Source organism: Oncorhynchus keta, chromosome 27 (genome assembly GCF_023373465.1).
Source record: "Oncorhynchus keta strain PuntledgeMale-10-30-2019 chromosome 27, Oket_V2, whole genome shotgun sequence".
NCBI classification, from domain to species: Eukaryota; Metazoa; Chordata; class Actinopteri; order Salmoniformes; family Salmonidae; genus Oncorhynchus; species Oncorhynchus keta.
Window position 1 is genome coordinate 35,798,125 of NC_068447.1, and position 17,662 is coordinate 35,815,786.

Genomic DNA, 17,662 nt, shown 5'->3' on the forward strand with positions numbered 1-17,662 from the left:
ACACACACACACTTTTAATTAGTTAATTCATTAACAGTAGGCCTTCTGTGCCAGGCAACTGCTGCTATTCCATTCAGAATCTTTCCTCACCTCTATGAGCAGACTAGATTTATGTCCTATTACTGTGGCTGGTGTAAAACATGTGGCAAAGACTAATGCATCTTCATTAGCACCCGTCCCTGAAGTGTCGACCGGCACGATGAGTTGCTCTTATTAGGTTACCAGGTGGGATTGTTTGAACACTCATTCACTTTCATTACTGTAATGAATAGGAAGGGACATTGCTTGTAAAACACTTATGGTTGTAAAACAGTTATGGTCTCTCCATACTAGTAGAATGCCCTTTGGGCTACAAAACGTTGTATGAAAGGTGCTCTACAAATGTTTTGTACCCACATAGCCTTTTTCATTCATTTACAGCCACGGTGCTTGTTTTTGTCATATTATTGTGGGGGCAGTTGGAAGTGATTGGAAGGACAGGGGGGGATGAAGGAGGAGACAAAGTACAGAAATGCTGAAACGAAAACTCCTTCACAACAGTCCCAGTGTTCAGCCTCACCTTGCCCAGAAAGTGCTTCCTGTACATCTTGGCGGTGGAGTTACTCTCCAGCTTGTTGCGTGTGGTGGGGGACAGAGGCTGGATCTGGTCTGGGTCAGTACTATCACTCAGCTCATGGTTGTTCCCCTCGATCCAGTAACCCCCAAACTGAGGTAGCAGAATCAGGGGGAACCCGCTCTTTCTCTCTAACACCTGGTTCACAACATGGAGATGAGCACAGAGAGGTTGGGGGCTTTTTGCCCAAGCAGTGTGATAGTGATTTCTAATGAATTCTGAAATATAAACCATGAAGCACAAATACCCCAAATCCATGTTACTGGTGAAATGACTGCATTGAAGTTGAGTCTGTACATACCTCATGGACACTGGGGTAAGGAATGTAGTCCTCCTCAGTCTGCAGAGAGAACAACACAGACACACCAAGTATTACATTTCCTCTCAGTAGGCTTCAGTGATACCACTAATTGAATGATGTGATGCTGTGTGACCATTAAATCCAAGCCAAAGTGCCTATCAGCTTTGATACAGACAATGAGGCTGCAGGGATGTGATGATTATATTACTCTGTAACATTTATTATATCCTTATAACCATGTTAGTTTATGCATTATTAGATATAGAGGGCTGCTAGATTTGAGCTTTTGGAGTGCTGTGAACTGTAAGCATGGACAACATTTTTCTCTTGTCAGCAGTCAGATACAGAGAGATATGAGGAGCAGTGAGACAATGGAGGTACTGTGTGTCAGCGTGAGAGAGGTCTTGAGAGCCAGCATACTTTGAGTGGGGGAGGAAAGGTGCATCGCTGCTCCTCCATTCTGTTGCCCTGAGAGAGAGAGAGAGAGAGAGAGAGAGAGAGAGGAGAGAGAGAGAGAGAGAGAGAGAGAGAGAGAGAGAGAGAGAGAGAGAGAGAGAGAGAGAGAGAGAGAGAGAGAAGGAGAGAGAAGGAGGGAGAGAGAAGGAGAGAGAAGGAGAGAGAGAAGGAGAGAGAAAGAGCAAGGGAGAGAGGAGAAGAGAATACTAGTTACACATGATAGCGGATGTTACAGTCCAAACCCAGGTCATCAGAGGTCCAGAGGCGTTCATCATTATTACTGATTCACAACCGTGTCGTACATTTTATCTGACAGATTAGTTACATTTGAATCCACAGTTCCAGAGGGAGTAACAAAGTACAGGGAGGACTAATCATATTATCAACAGACTAAGATGTAACACAGCCATCCATGTGTGTAATACAGAAAGCGGGCAAAAGAGCAAAGGGATGCAGAGTGGGGAGTTGGAGAGAGATAGAGAGATACAGAGTTAGGTAGGGAGATGCATATAATTAATTCATTTGTGAAAAGAGCAGCCAGTTAACCTGAAAGACAAAGGCCTGGATGCAGTAATAAGACCATTGGGACTGTGTCACTTATAAAGGCTTGGCATACGGACAGCATGGGGCCTGAATACCCCTAAAACACAAGTGGAGTGTTTGTTCCTCAGTCCATGAGTGTGTACAGATATTGGCTACAGACATGTGGGTAAAGGACTGACCATGTGAGGGCTGTGAGTCTGTCTGATATGATGGAGCTGATAGGTGCTGCTGTCTATTTGATATGCTGTCTGAGATAGAGGAGAGGAGGGATTCCTGGAGCACTTGGCAAACAAACTGATTATCTTCTGTTCAAAGACGTGCCTTTACACAAAACTATGTCAACATAGAGCATAAAAACCCATTTTCTTCAAGTCCAAATATTTGGTTTCCTTTTCTCATAATAATTCTGAAGTAAAACATCATAAATAGAGAACGATGAACACCATATATTAATGTTGATGCTGTTACAGTAAGTACTATAAAGTAATCTGTTAAAGTTCAAATGTACTTTCAGACAGTGTAAAAATGACACCCTGTTCCCCAATGTTTAGAAGTGTATCAAACACGGTCTTGTCTTGTGTTGCAGTAGCGCAAAGGCTGTCATGTTACCTATAATCCACTATTTTGGGTAGGGAGGATGGTTATGGCTTTCAAAGGACAGAGGGTTACCAGGTGTTCTTTAAAAGAAAGATAATTAGCAGCACGGGAGGCTGGGTATAAGTCTCGTAAGAGTGTCTGTCCAGACATATCACCCCTGACATCTTTACTCTAACCCCGTCTTACCCAGCCCTGCTGACCCTGAGTACGGAGGTAAGACAAGCCATTGTTACTGAAATGCAAAGCCAACAGAGCATCTCATAGATACTCAATTCACTGGTTAGTGACACTGCCTTGCTTGGAAAGTTTAGGTTAGATTTTTTTTAAAGCAACAAAAATAAATCCAATATACCTTACCTGCATCTTCTCAATCATTTCAAATAAATCTGTGGTCTGGAGAGAGGAGAAAGTGGACATGAATTAAACTCTATGATAGTTGCTGTATCAGTGTTAGAGAGGGACATGTCCCAATGTCTGAATACTGACTGTGTGAACTCTGGCCTATAACATATGCTTTCCTAGCACCGTCACACAATTCATTTGTTATGCATTAGTTCTCCACGGCATTACACACCTGGTCCTGTTGAAACACACACTCGACTAATAGTTTTTTCCCCCTCAGAAGTGAGACTTCTCTTTTACTGGAATATCCTTTTAAAAAAGGTGTTTACATCCCAGAGAGCAACACATACGTAAAATCACCAGCGTGGTACTCATGGTAGGTACTCATCAGTAAAGGGCCCCATCTCACAGAGAGAGTAAGTCCAAGCCATACCTTTCTCCCATTGATGATGACACCAGTTAAGACGATGTTCCATGACAATAACAACAAGAACATGACATTCTACTGTATGTCTGAGATTTACTGTATTGCCAAGAGGTACAGTATATTGTCTGACACAAAAAGCTTCTTAGACAGCAACCTATATGTTAGGAGTCGGTCTGCATCATGCTCGCTCGCTCGGTCGGTCTGCATCAGTCTGGGCAGGTTGCCAGTACACCATTCATCAACATCAAGAAAACTACAGATTGGAAAATGCAGGATCTTCCGTGTACTGTATGATACAGTCACATGTTATGTAGGACTACAACGTCCCAGTGGAATTAAGTCATCCTCCACTTCTTATCAACACTTTTACTGGACTTTGACAGATTCCACCTGTGTGAACTAATCCACCCCTCCCTGGTTGAAGCTGACCGTGTTCCATAGTCAACACTGACTGACCTGTTTTTCCAAACAAAAGCATGCTCATCCATGTTTCAACTGACTAACCACAATGTATCTCCATGTAACATTATTCCCCTCGCCATGTCGCATGCTGGGCAGTTCGGACAAGTTGCATTCGATTTATTTTAAATTGTAACGTTGATTAAAGTTGTTACTCAGTATCTAAAGAGTATGATAATTCCAGTCTCAAATGTGTTGTTTGTCAAAACAAGCTGTCCAGCCAAAAGGTACACTCCCTCAAGGCTGACCAAACTGTTTGTGTACAGTACTACATGGTCTGAGTGTTCAGAGTGAGTATGAGTAAAGTCCTCCGCTATACGCAAACAACAAAGGTCTGCTACAGTACAAACCCTAAAGACAAACATCACTGGCCTGGAAAACACACTGTCAAAAACAATGACATTCACAAAACAGTATGGCCAGCTGAACGGTTTAGAGAGCACATGCCGTCCTTATGGTCTACATACTACAAACACAACTGTTAGCTGCTACTACATACAGAACTGTTAGCTGCAACTACATACAGAACTGTTAACTGCTACTACATACAGAACTGTTAACTGCTACTACATATAGAACTGTTAACTGCTACTACATACAGAACTGTTAGCTGCTACTACATACAGAACTGTTAACTGCTACTACATACAGAACTGTTAGCTGCAACTACATACAGAACTGTTAACTGCTACTACATACAGAACTGTTAACTGCTACTACATACAGAACTGTTAGCTGCTACTACATACAGAACTGTTAGCTGCTACTACATACAGAACTGTTAACTGCTACTACATATAGAACTGTTAGCTGCTACTACATACAGAACTGTTAACTGCTACTACATATAGAACTGTCAGCTGCTACTATATATAGAACTGTTAGCTGCTACTACATACAGAACTGTTAGCTGCAACTACATACAGAACTGTTAACTGCTACTACATACAGAACTGTTAACTGCTACTACATACAGAACTGTTAGCTGCTACTACATACAGAACTGTTAACTGCTACTACATACAGAACTGTTAACTGCTACTACATACAGAACTGTTAGCTGCTACTACATACAGAACTGTTAGCTGCTACTACATACAGAACTGTTAGTTGCTACTACATACAGAACTGTTAGCTGCTACTACATACAGAACTCTTAGCTGCTACTACATACAGAACTGTTAGCTGCTACTACATACAGAACTGTTAACTGCTACTACATACAGAACTGTTAGCTGCAACTACATACAGAACTGTTAACTGCTACTACATACAGAACTGTTAACTGCTACTACATATAGAACTGTTAGCTGCTACTACATACAGAACTGTTAGCTGCTACTACATACAGAACTGTTAGCTGCAACTACATACAGAACTGTTAGCTGCTACTACATACAGAACTGTTAACTGCTACTACATACAGAACTGTTAGCTGCTACTACATACAGAACTGTTAACTGCTACTACATACAGAACTGTTAGCTGCTACTACATACAGAACTGTTAGCTGCTACTACATACAGAACTGTTAGCTGCTACTACATACAGAACTCTTAGCTGCTACTACATACAGTATTGTTAGCTGCTACTACATACAGAACTCTTAGCTGCTACTACATACAGAACTGTTAGCTGCTACTACATACAGAACTGTTAGCTGCTACTACATACAGAACTGTTAGCTGCTACTACATACAGAACTGTTAGCTGCTACTACATACAGAACTGTTAGCTGCTACTACATACAGAACTGTTAGCTGCTACTACATACAGAACTCTTAGCTGCTACTACATACAGAACTCTTAGCTGCTACTACATACAGAACTGTTAGCTGCAACTACATACAGAACTGTTAGCTGCTACTACATACAGAACTGTTAGCTGCTACTACATACAGAACTGTTAGCTGCTACTACATACAGAACTGTTAACTGCTACTACATACAGAACTGTTAACTGCTACTACATACAGAACTGTCAGCTGCTACTACATACAGAACTGTTAACTGCATACATAACTGTTAGCTGCTACTGCATACATACAGAACTGTTAGCTGCTACTACATACAGAACTGTTAGCTGCTACTACACACATACAGAACTGTTAACTGCTACTACATACAGAACTGTTAGCTGCAACTACATACAGAACTGTTAACTGCTACTACATATAGAACTGTCAGCTGCTACTACATACAGAACTGTTAACTGCTACTACATACAGAACTGTTAGCTGCTACTACATACAGAACTGTTAACTGCTACTACATATAGAACTGTTAGCTGCTACTACATACAGAACTGTTAGCTGCTACTACATACAGAACTGTTAGCTGCAACTATATACAGAACTGTTAGCTGCTACTACATACAGAACTGTTAGCTGCAACTACATACAGAACTGTTAACTGCTACTACATACAGAACTGTTAACTGCTACTACATACAGAACTGTTAGCTGCTACTACATACAGAACTGTTAGCTGCTACTACATACAGAACTGTTAGCTGCTACTACATACAGAACTGTTAGCTGCTACTACATACAGAACTGTTAGCTGCTACTACATACAGAACTGTTAGCTGCAACTACATACAGAACTGTTAGCTGCTACTACATACAGAACTGTTAGCTGCTACTACATACAGAACTGTTAGCTGCAACTACATACAGAACTGTTAGCTGCAACTACATACAGAACTGTTAGCTGCAACTACATACAGAACTGTTAGCTGCAACTACATACAGAACTGTTAGCTGCAACTACATACAGAACTGTTAGCTGCTACTACATACAGAACTGTCAGATGCTATTACATACAGAACTGTCAGCTGCTACTATATATAGAACCGTTAGCTGCTACTACATTTAGCTGCAACTACATACAGAACTGTTAGCTGCTACTACATACAGAACTGTTAGCTGTCAGAAACACAACAGTATAGGAGGCCCACATACACATATTTATCCGTTCCAACTGAATGAACAAGGAAATACAACAATCAGGGTAGTATTGACTATTTCCATCCTCAGTCTAAAACACAGACCTGAATTTGAACTGACAATAACCCAAGGCTCACATCTTTAAAAAAAAAAGGGGGGCCATGAATGGGGGTCTTTGAATTAAATCTACCACGGTCCTTGTCTTCTTCTCTGTCTAATTTAGCATGCTTGCCAGAGAGAACGGGCACTTTTCCTGACACACACATGGTAGCTAATGAGTAATGACTGCTAAGAGTCACGATCCCTTGCTTAGTTCTTACTCTGGTTCTAATAATTATCAGACAATCAAAGGAGAGCTCTCTGTCAGAGGTGTGACTAGTCTATCCGAGTACTTACTTTGCTGTGCTTCCTCCATGGTCCCGCTGTCACCAGTGGAGCATTGAGATGGATCTGACAACTTTTAGACATTTTTCAAGAAGACTATTTTCCATGAAACAAAATCCTCCAGCAGAAAATAAATCACGGTCACTGGTTTGTGAGTTCAACTGTTAAGTTCAAGTGTCCAGTATTAGAAGAGCACATTGCCTGCTAACCCCAGAGGCATGCCTGTATTCCACTGCGATAATGCAGTCCCTCACCCACAGTGTAGAAGTTACCCAAACAACTACAGCCAAACTAGGAGAGTCACAGAGTTGTGTGTACACAGCAAGTGTCATCAGGTGTGTGTCCGACTGTCCGTGTGCCCAAAAAATTGGTCAGCAATCCTCACTATCTTTCTCTTTATGCCACTCTGTCTAGGAAGAGGAGAAGGAGGTAATGAGTTCTGAAAGTGCACTATGAGCACCACCCTACTCCTCCTGTCCCTGTCCCCCAGCCCTCTCTCTCTCTCTCTCTGAGTGTCTGGCAGATGGCCAGAGGTAGAGCATGGTCCAACTCCTCAGGCTGTGATGTACTCTACTGCTCAGACAAGTCCCTGCAGCACCGTCCTACCAACACTGGAGATAGAGAAGTTGTGGACAGACAGCACCACTCTATAACAATAGAGACAATGTCTTGGGGTCGTATAGCTAGGAATAACTTCATTGGAACTTAATCAAATGTCTCAATTCCAATGCAATTCCTTTTTCGCTATTCATAATTTCAAAGACTTTTCAGAAAGAAAGAGAAAATAAAGAACAAAGAATGAGCAGAATCAGCCAGCCAGCCAGAAAGCCAGACAGCCAGCCAGAGAGGAGGAGGTCTGAACAGCCACACCCACGGTGTCCAGTATATAGGCCTAGTGCAGGTGTCAGAGCTAGGACCTCTCATTACAGAGGACTAATAGTCCTCTCATAAGGATAAGGAACAATAACTCCTCTCTCTACCAGACCTGTCTGGCAGCTGCTACTCCACACACCCACTTTCTGTCTGAGCTGAGCACATCATTAAAACTTTGGAGAGGAGTATCTCTATCTGGGCATGTGTGTCTATGGGTCCAGTCCACTATATAGAGAGCTCTCTATTTCCTATCTGGGCATGTGTGTCTACTGGGTCCAGTCCACTATATAGAGAGCTCTCTATTTCCTATCTGGGCACGTGTGTCTACTGGGTCCAGTCCACTATATAGAGAGCTCTCTATTTCCTATCTGGGCATGTGTGTCTACTGGGTCCAGTCCACTATATAGAGAGCTCTCTATTTCCTATCTGGGCATGTGTGTCTACTGGGTCCAGTCCACTATATAGAGAACTCTCTATTTCCTATCTGGGCATGTGTGTCTATGGGTCCAGTCCACTATATAGAGAGCTCTCTATTTCCTATCTGGGCATGTGTGTCTACTGGGTCCAGTCCACTATATAGAGAACTCTCTATTTCCTATCTGGGCATGTGTGTCTACTGGGTCCAGTCCACTATATAGAGAACTCTCTATTTCCTATCTGGGCATGTGTGTCTATGGGTCCAGTCCACTATATAGAGAGCTCTCTATTTCCTATCTGGGCATGTGTGTCTACTGGGTCCAGTCCACTATATAGAGAACTCTCTATTTCCTTGTCCTCCTCTTATACGTCTTGATATATGTTTTGTTAAACTACGTAAAGACAATGTTTATGCTTCATTATCCATGAGTATTTCTAAGAAAGAATAACAAATTGGAACTGTATAATGACTTGCATCCTCTTTTTATAATTTACTGGGCACATACAGTAAATGAACCATGAAGAACCACGAAGACATTGCCATTCCAGTTTATCTGAGTGAAACGCCATGAAAAGCAGAGATGACTGCACTTATATGATCAATTAGGAACTGTTGAATAGCATGACTGCAGCCTAGTCAACAACTGGTTACAATGACAATTGATACTGAGTACAGCAGGTCTGAATAGACAACAATGGTTACATCTTGTGAAATGATGTGATCGCTACAATATCATGTTATCAATATCATGTTATCAATATCATGTTATCAATATCATGTTTCTCCTTGTTCATCACCTCATGTCAAAGTCAAGTGAAGTATAATGTATCTACGTGAAATCAGAACAAACATGTTTCATTGTAATTTCAGAGTGGAAACATTTAGAAGAGGAAGCTGCAGGTCATATTTAATCTAATCTCTACAGTTGGATAAAAATGATATTCAATTAGAGTTGGTAGGAGTTGTGTGGCATGCAAAGCAGTCTATGACCAACCTTGACGCTAGGTGTGTGTGTGCACAAGAAAGACTGCCCTATGCAGAGGGCTCTGACCCCAACAGCAGGGCTGGGGTCAATTCAAATTGAAGGCAGTCAATTCAGGAAGTACACTTAAATAACCATTAAAAATTGGAAAGAACTGCCTCTATTTTCAATTACTTCTGAATAAACTGAAGAGTAGAAGCTATTTATTTCCAAAGTTATCATTTCTTTTATACACATTTTTAAATCACTTCCTAAATTGACTGCCTTCAATTCGAATTGACCCCAGCCCTGCCCCAAAGTACCTCTCATTCCAACAACTATCAATAAGCACAATCTACTATTTCTCAGCAATGCTGCCTTAACACATCATCTCCTCACAATGACACTACAGATGACTGTAAAGGTTTGAACTTCATGGTTGCGAGCCCTGTCCAATCCTTCACGGGTGGGATTAATTTAGGATTAACCTAAGTGTAAATCCTTCCTTCCTAAGTGTACAGGGCCCTCTTAAACCTCACTGATATCATCAAGACTGTATCCTCTTAATCTTCCAATCTCTGCTCCCTTCAATCTAATACGTCCCAAAATATCTAAGAAAGATTAGTTATCCTTTCGGTTCAGATGTAAGACGTGTCAAAATAGATTATTTGAAATGGGATCATTCGGGAAATGTGTGCTGCTGACAAGTATAGTGAAAAGTGCTATTGATACAATTTGAATTGTGAATTTAGAGCTAGGTAACTGTAAGCCATAAGCAGAACAGTACATTAGTGAGGTAAGAAGGTAAGCCAGTCTTTATAAGTGACATATTCTAGTTTTGGGACAGGGACATTTTACCTTTGGAATGACAATTATTCAGACAGGCGCTGTTTTGTTCACATTTATGAAATAGGACTGGGTTTGTTTAATCTGGATATTAATGGAATCATAACAGCTTCCAAACACATATTGTAATTCCACAAGTCAAAGAAAATATTAATTTCAAATAATACTTATTCTACGGTTATATGTCCCTCCTAATGATTGTTGAATATTGCTGAGTCAATGAAGGACTATACAGAAGTCAGTTGACAGTGTGAGCATAGGAAAGAGCCCAGAGAAGCAGGCAGAGCAAATAGGGACGGGACCCAGACAGACAGACAGACAGACAGACAGACAGACAGACAGACAGACAGACAGACAGACAGACAGACAGACAGACAGACAGACAGACAGACAGACAGACAGACAGACACAGACAGACAGACAGACAGACAGACAGACAGACAGACAGACAGACAGACAGACAGACAGACAGACAGACAGACAGACAGACAGACAGACAGACAGACAGACAGACAGACAGACAGACAGACAGACAGACAGACAGACAGACAGACAGACAGACAGACAGACAGACAGACAGACAGACAGACAGACAGACAGACAGACAGACAGACAGACAGACAGACAGACAGACAGACAGACAGACAGACAGACAGACAGACAGACAGACAGACAGACAGACAGACAGACAGACAGACAGACAGACAGACAGACAGACAGACAGACAGACAGACAGACAGACAGACAGACAGACAGACAGACAGACAGACAGACAGACAGACAGACAGACAGACAGACAGACAGACAGACAGAGACAGACAGACAGACAGACAGACAGACAGACAGACAGACAGACAGACAGACAGACAGACAGACAGACAGACAGACAGACAGACAGACAGACAGACAGACAGACAGACAGACAGACAGACAGACAGACAGACAGACAGACAGACAGACAGACAGACAGACAGACAGACAGACAGACAGACAGACAGACAGACAGACAGACAGACAGACAGACAGACAGACAGACAGACAGACAGACAGACAGACAGACAGACAGACAGACAGACAGACAGACAGACAGACAGACAGACAGACAGACAGACAGACAGACAGACAGACAGACAGACAGACAGACAGACAGACAGACAGACAGACAGACAGACAGACAGACAGACAGACAGACAGACAGACAGACAGACAGACAGACAGACAGACAGACAGACAGACAGACAGACAGACAGACAGACAGACAGACAGACAGACAGACAGACAGACAGACAGACAGACAGACAGACAGACAGACAGACAGACAGACAGACAGACAGACAGACAGACAGACAGACAGACAGACAGACAGACAGACAGACAGACAGACAGACAGACAGACAGACAGACAGACAGACAGACAGACAGACAGACAGACAGACAGACAGACAGACAGACAGACAGACAGACAGACAGACAGACAGACAGACAGACAGACAGACAGACAGACAGACAGACAGACAGACAGACAGACAGACAGACAGACAGACAGACAGACAGACAGACAGACAGACAGACAGACAGACAGACAGACAGACAGACAGACAGACAGACAGACAGACAGACAGACAGACAGACAGACAGACAGACAGACAGACAGACAGACAGACAGACAGACAGACAGACAGACAGACAGACAGACAGACAGACAGACAGACAGACAGACAGACAGACAGACAGACAGACAGACAGACAGACAGACAGACAGACAGACAGACAGACAGACAGACAGACAGACAGACAGACAGACAGACAGACAGACAGAACACGAAAAGTGTATGCACCAATTTGTAAGTCGCTCTGGATAAGAGCGTCTGCTAAATGACTTAAATGTAAATGTAAATGTAAATGACACAGAGCACATAAGGTGAGTGAGTTCAGGTTATGTTGGAGGTAGGAGCTGAGGACCGGCGTTAACAGCACACAAACCCAAACCCCTCCGTCCACTCCCTCCCCTCCTACCTTGAGGAACGGTGGAGCGGTATACAGGAGCGGTGACAACGGGGGCTGTAACAACGGAGGATCTAGTGTGGTTGAGATCCGGGGTTCACCCCCATCTTGTTTCCTAGAAACACAGAAAACACAGAGAGAGAAACATGAACATCAGACAGATCAGACGATGTCCCATACTGTATATCACACTGAGGTCATGAGGGGAGAGAAGAGGAATAATGTGACTGGATGCCTCAGGGTTTTAGGGTTCGTGATTTGCAGAACTTACAATGGCAACACAACACAACACAACACAGCTATTTAGGAAACACTGTCTGCTGCATGGTGCCCATTCTGAGAAGCGTCACAATGGCGTACGGTAGGGAGGGGCAACCACCCCTTTTGTAGGACCGCAGACCAATATTTCCCTTTTTCTTTTAATTATAAAAATGAGAGTTTGAGGGTTAGAGTTATTTGGTTATTGAGAGTTAGAATAATTTGGTTGTGCATCAGCAGTCACTCAATTAGCCCATGTCAGCATTTTTATTTTAGATTGGTCAGCTAGTCTAGCGCCCAGCTATCTAAACTTGTAGAAAAGATTACTAGAAAAATTGGCATTCTACGGTTACATGTCCCTCCCAATGAGTGTTGAATATTGCTGACTGGTCCTTCTGTAGCTCAGTTGGTAGAGCATGGCGCTTGTAACGCCAGGGTAGTGGGTTCGATTCCGGGACCACCCATACGTAGAATGTATGCACACATGACTGTAAGTCGCTTTGGATAAAAGCGTCTGCTAAATGGCATATATTATTATTATTATTAAGGACTATGCAGAAGTCAGTTGACAGTGTGAGCATAGGAAAGAGCCCAGAGAAACAGGCAGAGCAAATAGGGATTTACAGAGACACAGGTTACATGGGGTGAGTACAGACAAACAGGACAGACAGGGTGAGTACAGACAAACAGGACAGACAGGGTGAGTACAGACAAACAGGACAGACAGGGTGAGTACAGACAAACAGGACAGACAGGGTGAGTACAGACAAACAGAAGAGACAAGGTGAGTACAGACAAACAGGACAGACAGGGTGAGTACAGACAAACAGAAGAGACAGGGTGAGTACAGACAAACAGAAGAGACATGGTGAGTACAGACAAACAGGACAGACAGGGTGAGTACAGACAAACAGGACAGACAGGGTGAGTACAGACAAACAGGACAGACAGGGTGAGTACAGACAAACAGGACAGACAGGGTGAGTACAGACAAACAGAAGAGACATGGTGAGTACAGACAAACAGGACAGACAGGGTGAGTACAGACAAACAGAAGAGACAGGGTGAGTACAGACAAACAGGACAGACAGGGTGAGTACAGACAAACAGGACAGACAGGGTGAGTACAGACAAACAGGACAGACAGGGTGAGTACAGACAAACAGGACAGACAGGGTAAGTACAGACAAACAGGACAGACAGGGTGAGTACAGACAAACAGGACAGACAGGGTGAGTACAGACAAACAGGACAGACAGGGTGAGTACAGACAAACAGAAGAGACAGGGTGAGTACAGACAAACAGGACAGACAGGGTGAGTACAGACAAACAGGACAGACAGGGTGAGTACAGACAAACAGGACAGACAGGGTAAGTACAGACAAACAGGACAGACAGGGTGAGTACAGACAAACAGGACAGACAGGGTGAGTACAGACAAACAGGACAGACAGGGTGAGTACAGACAAACAGGACAGACAGGGTGAGTACAGACAAACAGGACAGACAGGGTGAGTACAGACAAACAGAAGAGACATGGTGAGTACAGACAAACAGGACAGACAGGGTGAGTACAGACAAACAGGACAGACAGGGTGAGTACAGACAAACAGGACAGACAGGGTGAGTACAGACAAACAGAAGAGACAGGGTGAGTACAGACAAACAGAAGAGACATGGTGAGTACAGACAAACAGGACAGACAGGGTGAGTACAGACAAACAGAAGAGACAAGGTGAGTACAGACAAACAGGACAGACAGGGTGAGTACAGACAAACAGAAGAGACATGGTGAGTACAGACAAACAGAAGAGACAAGGTGAGTACAGACAAACAGAAGAGACATGGTGAGTACAGACAAACAGGACAGACAGGGTGAGTACAGACAAACAGGACAGACAGGGTGAGTACAGACAAACAGAAGAGACAAGGTGAGTACAGACAAACAGGACAGACATGGTGAGTACAGACACACAGAAGAGACAGGGTGAGTACAGACAAACAGGACAGACAGGGTGAGTACAGACAAACAGAAGAGACATGGTGAGTACAGACAAACAGGACAGACAGGGTGAGTACAGACAAACAGGACAGACAGGGTGAGTACAGACAAACAGGACAGACAGGGTGAGTACAGACAAACAGGACAGACAGGGTGAGTACAGACAAACAGAAGAGACATGGTGAGTACAGACAAACAGGACAGACAGGGTGAGTACAGACAAACAGGACAGACAGGGTGAGTACAGACAAACAGAAGAGACATGGTGAGTACAGACAAACAGGACAGACATGGTGAGTACAGACACACAGAAGAGACAGGGTGAGTACAGACAAACAGGACAGACAGGGTGAGTACAGACAAACAGAAGAGACATGGTGAGTACAGACAAACAGGACAGACAGGGTGAGTACAGACAAACAGGACAGACAGGGTGAGTACAGACAAACAGGACAGACAGGGTGAGTACAGACAAACAGGACAGACAGGGTGAGTACAGACAAACAGAAGAGACATGGTGAGTACAGACAAACAGGACAGACAGGGTGAGTACAGACAAACAGGACAGACAGGGTGAGTACAGACAAACAGAAGAGACATGGTGAGTACAGACAAACAGGACAGACAGGGTGAGTACAGACAAACAGGACAGACAGGGTGAGTACAGACAAACAGGACAGACAGGGTGAGTACAGACAAACAGGACAGACAGGGTGAGTACAGACAAACAGGACAGACAGGGTGAGTACAGACAAACAGGACAGACAGGGTGAGTACAGACAAACAGGACAGACAGGGTGAGTACAGACAAACAGGACAGACAGGGTGAGTACAGACAAACAGAAGAGACATGGTGAGTACAGACAAACAGGACAGACAGGGTGAGTACAGACAAACAGGACAGACAGGGTGAGTACAGACAAACAGGACAGACAGGGTGAGTACAGACAAACAGAAGAGACAGGGTGAGTACAGACAAACAGAAGAGACAGGGTGAGTACAGACAAACAGAAGAGACATGGTGAGTACAGACAAACAGGACAGACAGGGTGAGTACAGACAAACAGAAGAGACAAGGTGAGTACAGACAAACAGGACAGACAGGGTGAGTACAGACAAACAGAAGAGACATGGTGAGTACAGACAAACAGAAGAGACAAGGTGAGTACAGACAAACAGAAGAGACAAGGTGAGTACAGACAAACAGAAGAGACATGGTGAGTACAGACAAACAGGACAGACAGGGTGAGTACAGACAAACAGGACAGACAGGGTGAGTACAGACAAACAGAAGAGACATGGTGAGTACAGACAAACAGGACAGACAGTACAGACAAACAGGACAGACAGGGTGAGTACAGACAAACAGGACAGACAGGGTGAGTACAGACAAACAGGACAGACAGGGTGAGTACAGACAAACAGGACAGACAGGGTGAGTACAGACAAACAGGACAGACAGGGTGAGTACAGTACAGACAAACAGGACAGACAGGGTGAGTACAGACAAACAGAAGAGACAGGGTGAGTACAGACAAACAGAAGAGACAGGGTGAGTACAGACAAACAGAAGAGACATGGTGAGTACAGACAAACAGGACAGACAGGGTGAGTACAGACAAACAGAAGAGACAAGGTGAGTACAGACAAACAGGACAGACAGGGTGAGTACAGACAAACAGAAGAGACATGGTGAGTACAGACAAACAGAAGAGACAAGGTGAGTACAGACAAACAGAAGAGACATGGTGAGTACAGACAAACAGGACAGACAGGGTGAGTACAGACAAACAGGACAGACAGGGTGAGTACAGACAAACAGGACAGACAGGGTGAGTACAGACAAACAGGACAGACAGGGTGAGTACAGACAAACAGAAGAGACAGGGTGAGTACAGACAAACAGAAGAGACAGGGTGAGTACAGACAAACAGAAGAGACATGGTGAGTACAGACAAACAGGACAGACAGGGTGAGTACAGACAAACAGAAGAGACAAGGTGAGTACAGACAAACAGGACAGACAGGGTGAGTACAGACAAACAGAAGAGACATGGTGAGTACAGACAAACAGAAGAGACAAGGTGAGTACAGACAAACAGAAGAGACATGGTGAGTACAGACAAACAGGACAGACAGGGTGAGTACAGACAAACAGGACAGACAGGGTGAGTACAGACAAACAGAAGAGACATGGTGAGTACAGACAAACAGGACAGACAGGGTGAGTACAGACAAACAGGACAGACAGGGTGAGTACAGACAAACAGGACAGACAGGGTGAGTACAGACAAACAGGACAGACAGGGTGAGTACAGACAAACAGGACAGACAGGGTGAGTACAGACAAACAGGACAGACAGGGTGAGTACAGACAAACAGAAGAGACATGGTGAGTACAGACAAACAGGACAGACAGGGTGAGTACAGACAAACAGGACAGACAGGGTGAGTACAGACAAACAGGACAGACAGGGTGAGTACAGACAAACAGGACAGACAGGGTGAGTACAGACAAACAGAAGAGACAGGGTGAGTACAGACAAACAGAAGAGACATGGTGAGTACAGACAAACAGGACAGACAGGGTGAGTACAGACAAACAGAAGAGACAAGGTGAGTACAGACAAACAGGACAGACAGGGTGAGTACAGACAAACAGAAGAGACATGGTGAGTACAGACAAACAGAAGAGACAAGGTGAGTACAGACAAACAGAAGAGACATGGTGAGTACAGACAAACAGGACAGACAGGGTGAGTACAGACAAACAGGACAGACAGGGTGAGTACAGACAAACAGAAGAGACAAGGTGAGTACAGACAAACAGAAGAGACATGGTGAGTACAGACAAACAGGACAGACATGGTGAGTACAGACACACAGAAGAGACAGGGTGAGTACAGACAAACAGGACAGACAGGGTGAGTACAGACAAACAGAAGAGACATGGTGAGTACAGACAAACAGGACAGACAGGGTGAGTACAGACAAACAGGACAGACAGGGTGAGTACAGACAAACAGGACAGACAGGGTGAGTACAGACAAACAGGACAGACAGGGTGAGTACAAACAAACAGAAGAGACATGGTGAGTACAGACAAACAGGACAGACAGGGTGAGTACAGACAAACAGGACAGACAGGGTGAGTACAGACAAACAGAAGAGACATGGTGAGTACAGACAAACAGGACAGACAGGGTGAGTACAGACAAACAGGACAGA

General features: G+C 43.9%; 1 protein-coding gene across 27 annotated transcripts in view; it reads right to left on the reverse strand.

Moving 5' to 3' along the window:
* The window catches only part of LOC118359873 (rap1 GTPase-activating protein 1-like), a 129,368-nt gene that overhangs the window by 18,512 nt on the left and 93,194 nt on the right, over window positions 1-17,662 (reverse strand). For 13 of the 27 annotated variants that reach the window (XM_052482248.1, XM_035738741.2, XM_052482251.1 and 10 more), the window contains 5 exons: window positions 12,186-12,288; window positions 2,868-2,903; window positions 1,335-1,382; window positions 915-953; window positions 560-751 (listed from right to left, as the gene is read on the reverse strand). In XM_052482248.1, coding sequence (XP_052338208.1) covers window positions 560-751; window positions 915-953; window positions 1,335-1,382; window positions 2,868-2,885 — 297 coding nt within the window. In that variant the 5' untranslated portion in view covers window positions 2,886-2,903; window positions 12,186-12,288. Of the gene's footprint in view, window positions 1-559; window positions 752-914; window positions 954-1,334; window positions 1,383-2,862; window positions 2,904-3,084; window positions 3,228-3,285; window positions 3,601-7,083; window positions 7,534-10,336; window positions 10,397-12,185; window positions 12,289-17,662 lie in introns of those variants that run through there. The other 14 variants (XM_052482240.1, XM_052482257.1, XM_052482256.1 and 11 more) reach the window with 7 other exon arrangements.